Below are 14434 nucleotides of genomic sequence, written 5' to 3' on the forward strand. Positions count from 1 at the left end.
GAATTATATTTTTCTTTTCTTTTTTTTTTTTTTTTTTAAAAAAAGGCCTTCAAATATATACAGACAAAAAATCACTGTGAAGATTTTTTCGGGAAAAGCTACCAAATTCAGTGTTGTGAGAAAAACTGGTAACCATGCAGAAATTTTAACATCTATGAATATTTTTTTTCCAAAATACACACATAGTATTTTTTTTTTAAAAAAAGGAATTCTGTGTCAAGTATAACTCAAAATAAATACAAATTCACAAGTAGAACTATTGAATACTTCATACGGGGTAAACACCATTATCTGCCAACTAGATCGCTAGATCTACCAACTGCAAGCGATTGTCCCTTTTGAACTTACTAAAACCACACACTTTCCTGTCCCCTGGGCTCCTGGCCCTCTGAGCACTTAATTCTCACGGCACCCAGCCTGCATGGCAGTGGCTTTGCTGACCACAGAGAGTTCCCCAGTTCAGCCAGAGCCCAGTCAAGGGGAGCATGGAGGGTGGGCCTCAAAGCAGGAACCTCAGCCCCCAAGGTGGCTGGCTCTGCACAGATGGCAGGGCACTGGCTACCTGCTGAACAGCTCACTGGCAAGGTCACTTTGGGGTGATATCCCAACTCCCCTTAGCCCGTACAGGGAAGCCCTGGCCTCCAGTGGTCCGGGACCTGGGTTCTTTTTAGGGTGTGGGCTCCCCAACCTTTGCAGCACAGCTGGCAGGCCCCAGGCATCCTTGGGCCAAGGTCCCACATGGGGCCAGGTCCCTGGAAGGGTTGGCACAGGCACACTGCTCACCACTGTGAACATTCTCTTTAGCGGTGTGCTAGGATGACTGTCAGTGGCAGCTTCTCCTTGGGGACAGAAGCCTGGGCTGGGGCCAACCCCAGCTCACCTCAACACCTTGGAGAAAACGGGGAACAACGCGCTCGGGGAGTCCTTAGTAGCAGTCCCCAGTGGTGACAAGGGTGTCCACAGCCTGCTGCCTAGAGCAAATGTACCTTTTTTAAGTGCTCAGAGGGTATGGCCCCTCAAATCCACCCTGCAGCTCCCTGGCTGCAAATACACTCACTCCATCTTTTCAACTCGCTCCCTGGACCCCTGGTTAACACTTCACTGTAACTCCTCAGTTGTACAAAGCATTTTCATTTGAATACAAAAGGCAACTGGACACCAGGTGGGCATCCTTGAGGCCGTGGTAAACACTGAATTTCAGGCCCATTTCGTGGTCTGATTTTTTTTTTTTTTTTTCCCACAGAGGCATAATGTAGGGGCAAAATCAAGAAACCCAGTTCTGACAGCCGGGAGAAAGGAAGGGTCATGACTATGGAAACGGGGCTTCTCATCCGGGAGACAGAGGAGGGCACGATCCCGCTGCCAGTCAGGACAGTGGATTCCCTGGCCAGGGACGTGCCACGAGGCCTCTCTGCTCCCTTGGGAGGTAGGAAATTACTGTCCCCATTTTAGAAAAGAGGGGTTCTGTGGCTTGTGTTAGGGTTCCCCACGTGAGGGGCTAGGAGACCGAGGTGAGAAGGAGGAGGCTCCTCCATGTTTGCAGGGGTTGGGGATGAAAAGCAGGGCTGGGGCTGTAGGGGCCAGCAGGGGAGGACTCAGCATCCCTCAGCCTGACTTCCTAAGACACCAAGTGAGGGGTCACGGTGCGGGGTATCTGGCACCTGGGAGGTTTCTCCCACCATTCTGGGTGAAACTCCCCAAATAAAGCTCCAGGACACAGCACTGGCCAACATGAATCCCAGAACAACAGAGCTGAAATGGGCCCTCTGCTCTCTAGTGTTATACTGTCATTTAACTAATGGGGAAACTGAGGCCCGGAGATGCGAATTCCTTGCCCAAGGTGACAGAATGCATCAGCAGCAGGGCAAGGACTTGAGCCCAGGTCTCCAGAACGCCAGGCTTGCGTCCTTTCTGCTAGAACAGACACGCTGGGCTTCCACGCTGGGCCAAACTACCTTGATGTGGACCCCCAGCGTGGGTGGGAGGCACAGGGGAAGGAACGGGAGTGGGACTGACAAAACCTAAGGCAGTCTGGTGGGGGTCGTGGGAGGGGCTGCTCACGTTCCCCAGGACACATCCGTCCAGCGTTCCGTGCCTCCCCTGTGCCTAACCCCTCCTATCTGGGTCCATAGGGTAGGGAGGGGGCACACCCAGGTGCAATGCCAGTGATGTCAGGGGGGTCAGGATTTGGGGCTTAAGGTGGGAAAGGGACAGAAAGGTCCACTCCCCAGCAGCTGCTAGAACACATGTCACCTTGCCACGATTGCTGACTCAGGAAAGAAACAGGGATTTCCGAGAGTGGCTTTCCATACAGGGCAAACCGGAAGGTTCTGGGTCGGGGCAGGCGGCCTGGCTGGTCTGGGGGAGGTTTGGGATTCACAGTAAATTTAGTGCACCTGTGGCCAATACAAGGCTGCTCACCCCAAAGAGGCTCTCAGAGGAGAGTCTGTGGGGATACTCGGGGCTCTTGGACACGGGCTTTTGCTTGCTTTTGTCCCCTCTACAGAGACCTCAGGCCCGCCTGCAAAGAGCCCCGGACTCCCTGCTTTCCCTGGCCTGTGGGGGCAGCGATGTCAGTAACACTGTTTGTCAACACACACAAGACAAGGACGCTAAGAGCCCCCGGCCCAGCCCCGCAGGCCTGCGAGGACACCCCACGCACAGGGCGACACGCAGCGCCTTGGAGCAGCACAGGGAAGCAGCGTCTCCTTGGGCTGGTGGGGGGCGGCTCTGGGTGCGGGCGGGCAGCCAGTCACTGCACGCGACGGCAGTAGTAGCCCAGGACCTTGCACTTCTCGCAGAGGTGCTGCGGGTGCTCCTTGCTCTGGTCGGACACGTCCAGGCCGTCAGGCTTCTCCAGGGGTCTCTGCAGAGAGAAGGAGGAAGAGGCCCAGGGGAGTGAGGGGAGAGAAAGATAGAAACACAGAGACAGACAGGGAGAGACACACGGAGACAGACAGGTGAGACAGGTACACAGGGAGGGGACCAGACAGACAGAGATGCACATCTCTACAGAGACAGAGACTGACAGACACAGAGAGGGAGAGACACACACCCGATGCAGGGTGGGGAGGGCGCACCTGTGGTCACAGGTCATTTCAATCACGGTGTCGGGGCCCTCCTGCTGAGCCCGCATGCAGGCATCTGAGTCCTGGGGTACAGGTGGGGCCCTGGGCTGGGCCACGGCTGTGGAGGGGTCTTGTGCTCAGTACCCTGGCTATGTGCACTACTCTGCTCTGCCCTGAGTGCTCCCTGAGGAGCCAGCACCTGAAGCTCACCAGGTTAGAGGCAGGACACGGGTGCAGCCTGTCCAGATGAGGAAACCCAGGCCCACAGCAACAGAGGCCTGGACCCACATCTGACCCCAGCATCCGGCGCCTCTTCCCTGGCCACTCTCCACTTGCACCCCTGCTTGTGTGGCCTCAGAACTCAAGGGAAGCCTAACTCGGACACAGTCACAGTGCTTCGGGCTTTTGGTGAGCGAGCTCCATGAGGTCAGAGCCAGGGTGTTGACTGACCCCCACATCTCAGGGCTGGCCCAGTGCCCTATTTGTTGAGGCTGCAAGAATGAAACCTCAGTTTTCTAACAGGGAAACTGAGGCCCAGAGAAGGGAGGTGACTTGCCGGGCCTATCATGCCACCCACTCACTGGGTGATCACAGGGAGCCTCTGTTTCCTTATCTGTGAAGTGGGCCATTGACAGTGCCTCGTTTGCAGGGGGACTGTGAGGATCCAGAGAGACACTTGGGAGTGAGTGAACTGGACAGCGGAAGGTACAGACGAGCACATTTCTATTAGGTAGGGAGCTTCCCCACTCGCTCTTTTCCTCCCCTTCTTTTCCTCCCCTTCGCCAAAGCTGGCGAAGACTTGTTTCCCTGGAGAGTTTATGGAGGCCATGAGGAGCAGCTCCTAAGTGGACGCTTTCTTGCCCAGCTCACGGGGATGCTGCCTTCTCTCCAGCTGGAGCCCCTGCCTGCAGAAGGGTCCCCTGCATGGACATGGGGGTCTCACGGGAAGCTGGTTAGGGCCAGCCGGGGGGCCATATGCCTAGGAGAGGGGGCAGGAGAACCCGGACTGCAGACCATGGCTTGGGATGGCAGGGGAGGGCAGCAGAGGGTGTGCTCTGTCCCCCTGGGTAGGCTGTGAATGGCTCAAAAGTAGTATGCTGGCTTCTCCACCCAATCCACAGTCTTGGCCCCAAGGGGACACTCAGAGTGGTCTGGGAATGGAAGAGTCAGAAGGTTCTAGAAGGCAGGTGGGGAGACTGTGGTGGGAGGGTTCTGATCCAGGGAGCACCCTCCTGCCCCTGGCCCAGGGGTCATAAAACCCAGCTCTGTGCTCCCAGGCTTAAAGTCACAAAGCCAAGGCCTGGAAGGAAAGTCAGACATGTCAACCACATCTCAAAGGGCTTTCAGATGACTGGCTTCCCTGTCCAGCTTTCGTCCTGGCCAGGGAAGAGAGGAGTTTGACTTCCTGTCAGACCTGGGCTCGAATGCCGGTTCTTCTACCTAAGAGCTGTGTGACCTTGGGTAGGCCACCTGCCCCCTCTGGCCTCCATGCTCCCATCTGTGAACAGGGATGCTGATACCAGCTTTTTCATGGGCTTGTTCTCACCAGACAACTCAATGGAGATAATGAATACAAAGAGCCCGGCATGCAGAAGCTGTCTGTGCTTTGTCTTATCAGTGGGAGGGGGACACCAGCTGGTGCAGGGCCATCAAAATTGAGCCAAGATCCCAAGGTGAAAGGACCTAGGAAGGGTAAGTTCCCTGCTCTCCTGGATGTCCCAGGGAGACCTCCAACAGCTCCTCCATCTAGGGCTTGGGTGCCCCTAGGCCTGCTGGCAGAGCCCACAGCTCAGTTTACTGCCTGGACTGTAAGAAGGCTTTTCCACCTTGAGTTAGAATCTGGGTCCCTGTCGCCTCATCCTGGAGATCCAGCCACAGACTCTGCTTGGCTCCCAAGGACTGTCCGATTAGTATAGTCGTGAAGTGACCCCTCCAGCAGCCCAAACCCAAGCTGGTTTGCAGCCCCCACCCCCTCGGCTGGCCAGGGCCTCTTCCTGCACCCAGTCTTCCAGGACAGGCCAGAAAGGCCAGACTCAGCAGGGCCCACACAGCCCTCACTCCCCATGGCTTACACGTTATGTGGCAAAGTACTGCCACCTAAGTCAGGCCACTCTGGAACACACCTAATGTCACCACTTCCCTGTGAGTGGCACAGGGAGGAAACAGGCCACAGATGTATGGGGAAGGGAGTTTCCACAGATGAGGCAACTGAGGCTCCAAGACATTAGGGACATCCCTGGGGCCTGCAATGAGGAGGTGGTAGGTGTGTGGCCTTCCCGCCACACATGCTGTTACCAAGCCCTGTGCTGCAGGGACATGCTGCCTACTGCCTGCAGTTGGCCCCACTGGCTGCACTGTACTGGGGCTCAGGACCAGCTTATGACCAGTGCCCACCCCAGACTGCTGCACTCCCTCCCAGCCTGAGTCCCTGGCTTTCTGTCCCCAGGACAGCACCTCCTGTGTTTGGTGGAGGGAAGGCCATCTTCACAGGCACAGCGCTCTCCCCTGGAAATTGACTGGCACCTGCCAGCTGCACCCACCCTGACTGGCATCTGCCTTCTGAGTCTTCATCTCTGGGGCCGACAGAGGTTTGGCAGGCCCAGGACTGAGCGCAGAACCTCCATGGAGACTAAAGGGGTCATCGCCGCCAGTTTGTTTTGAAGACTGTTCTGGAACACTCTGTGTCTGGTGTCTTCTGCAGTGTCTCCGTATGACATGGTATCACCAAAGTCTGACAGACAGAGCTTTGCATGCCAGCTCTGCCACCTATCAGCCAAGGGCTGTTGGGAAGGACCTTTCTTCTCCACAACCTTGACTTGTCCTTTTGGGACCTGGGTGGGAGGTTAATAACATTCATTGCCTTTTTCCTAGTTGTGTGTGTGTGTGTGTGTGTGTGTGTGTGTGTGTGTGTGTCTGTGATAGAGAAGTAAATAAGATGACTGTTTTCTTTTTACTTTTTATTTATTTTTATTTTTTCAGACAGAGTCTCAGTCTGTCACCTAGGCTGGAGTGCAGTAGTGTTATCTTGGCTCAGTGCAACCTCGGTCTCCTGGGTTCAAACGATTCTCCTGCCTCAGCCTCCCAAGTAGCTGGGATTACAGGTGCACACAACCACCCAGCTAATTTTTGTATTTTGAGTAGAGATGGGTTTCACTATGTTGGTCAGGCTGGTCTTGAACTCCTGACCTCAAGTGATCCACCCATCTTGGCCTCCCAAAGTGTTGGGATTACAGGCGTGAGCCACCACACCTGGCCGACTGTCTTTTTTAGAGACAGGGTTACTGTCACATAGGCTGGAGTGCAGTGAATCCTCCCACCTCAGCCTTCCAAGTAGCTGAGACCACAGGCATGCACCACTACACCTGGCTAATTGTTTAAAAAAATTTTTTTATAGTGATGAAGTCTCATTATATTGACCAGGCTCATCTTGAACTCCTGGGCTCAAGCAATCCTCTCGGCCTCCCAAAGTGCTGGGACTACAGGTGTGAGCCACTGCGCCCAGCAGAGATGACTGTCTTAAAGCATTTTATAACCATAAAAAGCTCTGGATGACTTAGTGATCACAGTGTGACCTGTAGCAAATCACTTAACTTCTCTGGGACTCAATTTTCTCCTCCATAAAATGGGGGCTAAGTCTGTAGGCTAACGCTACATGATAGGGTTGCTGTGAAGAGTAAGTTAGTCTATGCAAAGGGATTAGAACAGTGCCTGGCACATAGAGAACACTCAAAATGTTGGCCAGTATTGGTGTCATGTGTTATATAGGGTTGGGGCAGCATGGGGGCAGGGGAAGCAGCGAAGTCCCGGGTGAAATGCTCTCGAAACATCCTTGCCAGCGCCCTCCTGGGCTCATCTGAGCTGCGCCCCCTCCTTGGCCGTGACCCAATGGTGCAGGTTCCCTCTGTGGGCCCTGGTCCGACTGCTCAGCCCCACTTGGCCTGCCACTGGGCGAGATGCTTGGGGAAGCTGTCAAGACACTCCCCTCTGTGGACGGGAAACACTGCAGCTGGGGCTGACCGTGGTGGAGGGCCTCCCCCACTCCCTGCAGCAAGGCAAGGCCCAGTGGTGTTTTCTTCTTGGGGGGACCAGAGCCGGCAGGGGGAGCTGCAGCTGGAGGCTGACAGGAAGCAGATGTGGCGGCCAGGAGAGTGGGGAGGTGGAGGGTTCTCCAGAGACGGAGGCCGCACAGGTCAGGGCTCTGTGGTGCAGGAGAAATAAACCAGCCCTCTCCACCACAGGGCGCCATGGGGAGCACCACCGCTGCACTCTTCAAAGGCTCTCGACAGTTGGGGGATAGAGAGGCACCACCCTCCCACCCCCTCCCAGCTTGGGAGCTCAGGAGAGATCGAGCCCTGGGTGGTGGGAGACCTGGGTTCCAAGTCCCCTTGATACCAGCTGACTGGTCACCCTGCTCAAGTCCTGTCTCCTCTTGGGGCCTCAGTGTCCCCAGTGCACACAGTAGGTGCTAAACAGTAGCCTAACGACTGGGAGAGGGGAAGGGCCCAGACACACGCTCTTGAGGGATCCTTTAGATTGGGTCCTGGGAGAGCTGATCCTGAATGTGGAGATGGGGGACAGGTGGTCAGGGAGGCTGTGCTGGGACTGAGCTTGGCAGGATGGAGATGGCGAGGCAGGTGAGGCCGTTGCCAGCTTGGGGATGGTGACATAAGCCAGGAATGGGCCTGGCATTATGGAAGGGGCATGGTGAGGAGCCCTGCCCAGCCAGATGCTGGGGTGATATCGGGGCAGGGGCCGAGGGCTGGAGCCACTGCAGAGACTCGGTTCCTGTGGGGCTTGGGTGCATGGGCTGGGCGCTGCCTCTCTGCTTAAGTCACAGAGGGGGTTGTAAGGACCCAGCCCCCAGGACGGTCAGCACAGACCCTAGCAGCCCCCATACATCTGAGGCCCTGCAGAAACTGGGCTGTTCCTGACTCCTGCCCCCAGCCAGCAACCATTATCTGCCTTCCCTCCTCCCCTCCTCCCTCCCAGACCACTTATCTGCCCTTCCAGGCTCCAAGCTATCCTCCATGCCCCCAGTCTACTGACCTTCTACCCCATCAGAACTCTGCCCCACATCTCTCCCTCAGGGGAGCCTTCCCCCAATAGCTCCCAGAGCTCTCTCCCCTCCTGCCTCCTCTGTCTGCTTGTCCTTTGTGGTGACTCAGCACACATGGAAGGCCCACCCCACCCCTGGCTCCTCCATCCCCCCGCTACCTCATCGACAGTGACCTTTCCCTCCCACCACCCCTCAGCCACACCCTAGACTTGGGCTTCTTCAGAAACCACCCGTCTCTGCCCCCTCCTTTTCTCCTTCCATTCCACTGGCTCCCAGACTCCACCCAGTCCACAGGCCCACCCAGCCTCCCTCTCCACCGGGCCTCTCTAGCTTCCCCTCCCTGCTGATGCCCCATGATGAAGCACGGTCGTCATGCTTTTACAAATATGCCCACCCCCGAGCCGTCTGCCCTCTGGAGTGCTCGCCCAGCCAACCTCTGTCCTGTGGACCCTCTGTACACCAGGCCTGGCCTGCACCTGCCAGGCGAGCTGTGCTGGAGCAAGTCACGGAACTAGGCTGACACCTGCCACTGCATTAGGATCACGCACCTCCCCCGGGCCTGGGATGCGGCTGGGTGGTCCAGCCAGCTTTCCCTAGCAGGCTGCTTCCTTGCTCGTCCTTCCTCAAGCCCACCCCAGCCCGCCTCACTCCTACCTGAGAACTTTGTCTTCCATTTGCTGAGAAAACAGAAGCGTTGGATGTGAGGTTCTTCTTGCACCATCCAACCCATGGACCTTCCTAATTACCCCCTCTTCTCCCTCCCTCCTGTGCTGATAGGTGAAGCATCCCCCGTTTTGCCCCTGAATCATCAGCCTTTTGCTGTCTTCTAGATCATTCTCACCAGACTGCACTGGGCTCCAGGCTCTACCATCTCCACAACACCTAGCTCCAGGGCTCCTTCCTGGTTGTGGCTACTGCTGTGATTCTCTCCACAATCAAACTCTCCTCAAGAGAGTGGACAATGAGGCATTCCCTCTGCAGCCAGATCCACACCAGCCTCCCCTGACACTGCTCCATGGACACTGCCCTGACCTCCAGGCCAGCTACAAATCAGCACTTCCACTCTCGCCCTCACACCTGACTGGCCGGGCTTCTGTGCTTCTCAAACCCTGGTTGTAGTTCAAGTTCCCCAGGTAAAAGTGATACTTTTGTTTTGCTTTGTAAAAGTTTGAGGACCACCTCCTTATTGCCAAATTTCCAAGGCACTCCTCTGTGGTCTCTATACCTGACATTTGAGCACCAAGCACCAGTCAAGCCTCCAACAGCACTTCCTGAACCCCACCCCCAGCTTCCAGGACTCTACGCTCCCTGGTTCTCCTTCTCCTTACTGGGTCTTCCTCCTCTATCTGACCATCAAACACTGGGATTCAGCAACACTTGGTCTAGGGAACCCCTTCTCTACTCTGTCCACATTCTTTCTACAGGAACTCAAATCCATTCCCTACTGTGTTTGGGTTGATGACACCCACTTATGTATGGGCCATCTTGACTTCTCACATGAGCTTCAGAATTACAAATCTAACCGCCTTCTTGACGTCTCTAATTGGATTACTGCGAACATCTCAAATGTAATCTGTATCAGAAGAGCCCTGCTTTCATTTCCAGCACCTGTGTCCCCGCCAGGCTGCCCAGTTCAGGAACAACCTCCTCCATCCACTCAGGTGCTCTAGCCTGCCTGGGGTGGAACTGTTCTCCTGGGCTCCTGTTCTTCCCCCACATTCCACCACCAATCTGGTGATGCTTGGTGTCGCATCCAGCTCCAGAGCCACCTCCAGAGTTCAGTCCCCTCCCAGCTTGTATGAGGGCTATGGTGTTGTCTTTCCCACTGGTCTCCCCACTCAATCTCTGCACACAACCAGAGTAACTGACTTAAAATGAATCTGAAAGCCCTGCTGCTCTTGGGTTCCTCGAGTGCCCCCAGGGCTCTGTGACAGCCCCATCTAGCCCTCTGCCCCAAGCCTCTCACTGCCCTCTCCTGCGCCTTCACTGAGCTGTGGGCCTGGAGCACTCCAAGTCCTTATGGCCTCAGGGCATTTGTACCTGCTGTGCCCTCTTCCTAGGATGGCCAGCCCCCAACTTGTGATAGGCCTAGCTTCCCCCTGTCCTCCAGGTCCCCGAGTCAGCAGCAGCTCCTCTGAGTGGCTTTCCTGTGCAGCTGCCTGAGGTAAGACCTTCCTAGGAGGAGCTGGCCCCATCCCTCCCACATGCCTGGGCCTGGTGCACACAGCCTCCCTGTTGACACTGGCCAACTGGATGGATCAAGGAAGGAAATTGGAGTTTTCTGCTGCTTCCTGCTGTCCTCACGTCTCTGTCTCACAACAGCAAGCCCTGTTCACTAGTTTTACAATTTGCTGGGATTCCCTGGTCTCAAGATGTTGGTACAGTTGCCCCATCATTCTCCTTCCCTTCCCTTCCCTCCCATTTCAGATGAGACAAGGAAAGAAAGGGTCAACTTAGAGAGATATCCCTCATAGGAGGGAGTAAACTGAGGCCCGGTAAGGGAAAAGTCGCCCTCCCATGGTCCTTCCGAGAAGGCCCCAGCCCACCTGGCTCACCTGCTTGTGCGGGTACACGTTGATGTGGCACTTGATGCACTCCTGCCCCATGTTGGCCCAGGAGTTTCCACTCATCCATTTTCTCTTGCACTTGGGACACTTGTACTCGCCGAAGCAGCGCTTTTTGCCCTGGTATGGAGTCAGGCCCTCGCCTTTGGGGCGTGCCTACGGGGCAGGAAGCAAACACAGGGGATTGGGGTCCAAAGGCCAAGATGATGCCCCATGGGGCTCCCCTGGCCTCTGCCTCAGTCTTCATGTCCTGTGTCCATGTGTACAGGCCCCTTTTGTCCCCAGTCTAGATAATATCAGGGATGTCCCCAGAGCACAGACAGGATCCAAAGGCTGAGAGACACATGGGGAACAGAAAACAGAGGAGATGGTGAAAAAACAGAGGGGCACGTCTCTTCTAGATTTAAGGAGTAAAGTATTCAGTGGTGGTTGGAAATTACTTCCTTAACTCACACGTCATCAAGGGCAGCTGGTCTCATGGGCCTGCACACAGGCACTCTTTGGCCTACCCAGCAGTGTGCTTTAAAGGGTCATTGAAGAGGCAATACAAGCACAGAAACTGGTGGCAATGCCAATGAGTCTTCCTCCTCCCTGCACCCAGTCAGCTCCTCTACTAGGAGGCAATCCAGTTTTCCTCATACCACTCCAAAGGCGGGCCCTGCATTTATAGATGCTTATGACATACAAATTTGTACATACATTCTTTTCCCTTATGAAAATGGAAACAGATTATCCATCTGGTTCTGCATCTTCCATTTTAAAACTTTATCTTATTTTGTTTTTTCGAGACAGGGTCTCAATATATTGGCCAGGCTGGACTCAAACTCCTGGGCTCAAGGGATCCTCCTGCCTCAGCCACCTGAGTAGTTGGGACTACAGGTGCATACAACTGTGCCTGGCTACTGTTTTCTTACTGAATAATACATGTTAGAGTTTTCCCTACATCACTACAAATAGAGCTACTGCATTCGGTTTAACAGCTGCACACAGTATGAGTCCATGCAAGCTCCATAGTGCATGGACCAGTTACTATTTTAGAACATCTAGCTTGTTTCTGTTCTTCCATCATTACAAACAATGCTATAATGAACAACTTCATATGTGTATCATTTTGCACATGTGTGAGTGTATTTGTGAATATAGAAGTAAAATTGTTGGGTCAATGGGTATGAGCACCACTAATTTTTAAAGAGCAAATTCCCACTGCCCCTCCCCACATACTGCAGGTATCCCAACTTAACATTCCACATCAGCATCAACAGAGTTTTCATTATCACCAATCTAAGAGGTAGAAAATCTTCTCAGAGGAGCTTTGACTTGTGTGTCTTTTATTATGAGCAAGAGTGAATTTGCCATGCATTTAAGAATCACTTGTGTTGGCTGGGCACGGTGGCTCATGCCTGTAATCCCAGCACTTTGGGAGGCTGAGGCAGGCGGATCACAAGGTCAGGAGATCGAAACCATCCTGGCAAACACAGTGAAATCCCGTTTCTACTAAAAATACAAAAAATTAGCCAGGCGTGGTGGCGGGCGCCTGTAGTCCAGCTACTGTTGGGAGACCTGAGGCAGGAGGGAAAGGCATGAACTCGGGAGGTGAGAGCTTGCAGTGAGCCGGAGATCGGGCCCATGCACTTCCAGCCCTGGGTGACAGAGAAGGACTCCATCTCAAAAAAAAAAAAAAAAAAAAAAAAAGAAAAAAAGATATCACTTGTGTTTCCTTTGTGAACGATTTGTTCCTACTCTTTGTGATTCTTTTTTCCTGCAAGAGTAGCCTAATATTTTTCTTGTTGATTTGTAACTGCATTGTATATATGAAAGAAACAAGCTATCTCCCACATAGTGTTATTTTAACAGCTTTACTGAGATATAATTCATGTAGCTTACATTTTACCCATTTAAAGTGGACAAATCAATTGGTTTTAAGTATATTCACAGAGTTCTACAGTCATCACCACAATCTAATTTTAGAATATTTTTATTGCCCCCCAAAAGTAGCCCTATACCCAGTAATAGTCCTTCCCCATCCTACTCCCACTTCCTTACCCCACACAGCCCTAGGCAGCCACTAATGTACTTTCTGTCTGTCTGGATTTCCCCATTCTAGGTATTTAATATAAGTAGAAACATACAACATTTGTCCTTTTGTGTCTGGTTTCACTTAGCATCATGTTTTCAAGGTTTGTTCATGCTACAGCATATGTCAACACTTCAATCTTTTTTGTTGCCACATAATATTCCATGGTATGGATATGCCATGTTTTATTAGCCCATTTATCGGATGATAGACACTGGGGCTTTCTCTAATGTTTGGCTATTATGAATAATGCTATTATGAACATTCACATGCAAGCTGCAAGTGTTTTTAAAAGTTGAATGAGTTACCCTAATCTTTGCAAATGGGAGATTTCACACAGAAATACGACCACACTGATCTAGAATCCCTGCCGGCTGAGGTTAAGGAGTGGCTACCCCATCAGCTTCCTCCACATCACCTCTGCTCCCACCAGCTGCAGCTGAATTTATGTTCTCTACTAGGCCTTCGCAGACTTTGAGTTGGAGAGGCTTAAACGCAGGCTCTCCACAGTGGCTATTCAAAGTGTGGTCCCCGGACCAACAGCGACAGCGCCACCAGCTTGTTAGAAATGTAGAGTCTCCAGCTCCACCTTGGATCTGCAGAATCAGAACTGCATTTTAACAAGAACCCCAGGGAATTAATATGCCATTACATTAAAGAAGCGCTGGGCTATGAGATGATGTTGCCATAGTAACTTTCCTTGGGGAACTGCCCATTTATGAAGTGGTGCGTAATGGTTACGGGCACACACTCTGGATCCAGATCCTAGCTCTGGGATCTTGGGTAAGTTACTTCACAAGGATAAGGACAGTAACTACCATATAAGACTGTTCTGAGGATTAAATGAGCTGAGGATTAAATGCAAAACATTTAGAACAGTGCCTCACACACAAGGCAAAACAGGAATATTAGTACTATTATTATTTATTAATGTAGAACAAAAAGTGGTATATAAAATTGGTACATAGTTTCTTCCTTTACTAATCATGCCTCTTTGTCCCAGGCACCATTACTACCACTCGATGACAGCCTGCTAGAATTTCAGGCAAAACACTAAGGGGGGACATGCGTGCTGAGTGCGCAAATCTAAAGTTAGAAAGTGACACCAACACCACCCTGATCTCCTGGGCCCACTGCCTAAAGTCTTTGGATCCTCAGTGGCCTTCCTGGCAGCTGTAACATTCTTGGGAGAAGTTTCAGCCTGAGTTCCAGGGCAGGGCTGCCCTCAGCACTGGTCAGATCTGAGAGAGGGGTCAGCCACACCCGAGGGAGTGCTCAGTGGGCAGCCAGGGCCCGGGGGCCAGTCAGTTTGTAATAGAGGGGTCAACGTGTGCCTCTGAAGGCACACTGAGCTCTGTTGATCTCAAGTTAGTGGGTGTCCCTCTGACCATTTCTGGTGCCCACTTCTCCTTCACCTGGGGTCTGCAACCTGTGGCTTCTAAGCCATCCCCTCTATCACAACCCCTCATCTTCCATCATCTGAAATAAAGCACTGGATGAACTCACTCTCCCATGTCTCCCCAGAAGCATCTACGTCTTCAGAGGGGATAAGGGGGCAGGCGTGGGTGCCTCCCTGATGCTGAGGTCTGAGATTCCTTGATTGAAGGTGGGAACTTGGGGACTCTCACCAGCCAGGCCCACTCTGGAGCTGGTTCTGCAGGCCTCTTAGCTC

At 53.2% G+C, this 14434-nt stretch overlaps 1 protein-coding gene across 1 annotated transcript in view; it reads right to left on the reverse strand.

Annotated features, from left to right (window-relative positions):
* Positions 1-1219: 1219 nt before the first annotated feature.
* ZCCHC24 (zinc finger CCHC-type containing 24) overlaps positions 1220-14434 on the reverse strand; it is a 61773-nt gene continuing 48558 nt past the window's right edge. Inside the window, exons 3-4 of the mRNA XM_017865224.1 lie at positions 10680-10844; positions 1220-2866 (exon numbers count right to left, since the gene is read on the reverse strand). Of these exons, the coding sequence (XP_017720713.1) occupies positions 2753-2866; positions 10680-10844 (279 nt within the window). The 3' untranslated portion in view covers positions 1220-2752. The remainder of the gene's footprint in view (positions 2867-10679; positions 10845-14434) is intronic.

The sequence above is a fragment of the Rhinopithecus bieti genome, unplaced genomic scaffold (assembly GCF_001698545.2).
Source record: "Rhinopithecus bieti isolate Rb0 unplaced genomic scaffold, ASM169854v2 scaffold_81282, whole genome shotgun sequence".
Lineage (NCBI taxonomy): Eukaryota > Metazoa > Chordata > Mammalia > Primates > Cercopithecidae > Rhinopithecus > Rhinopithecus bieti.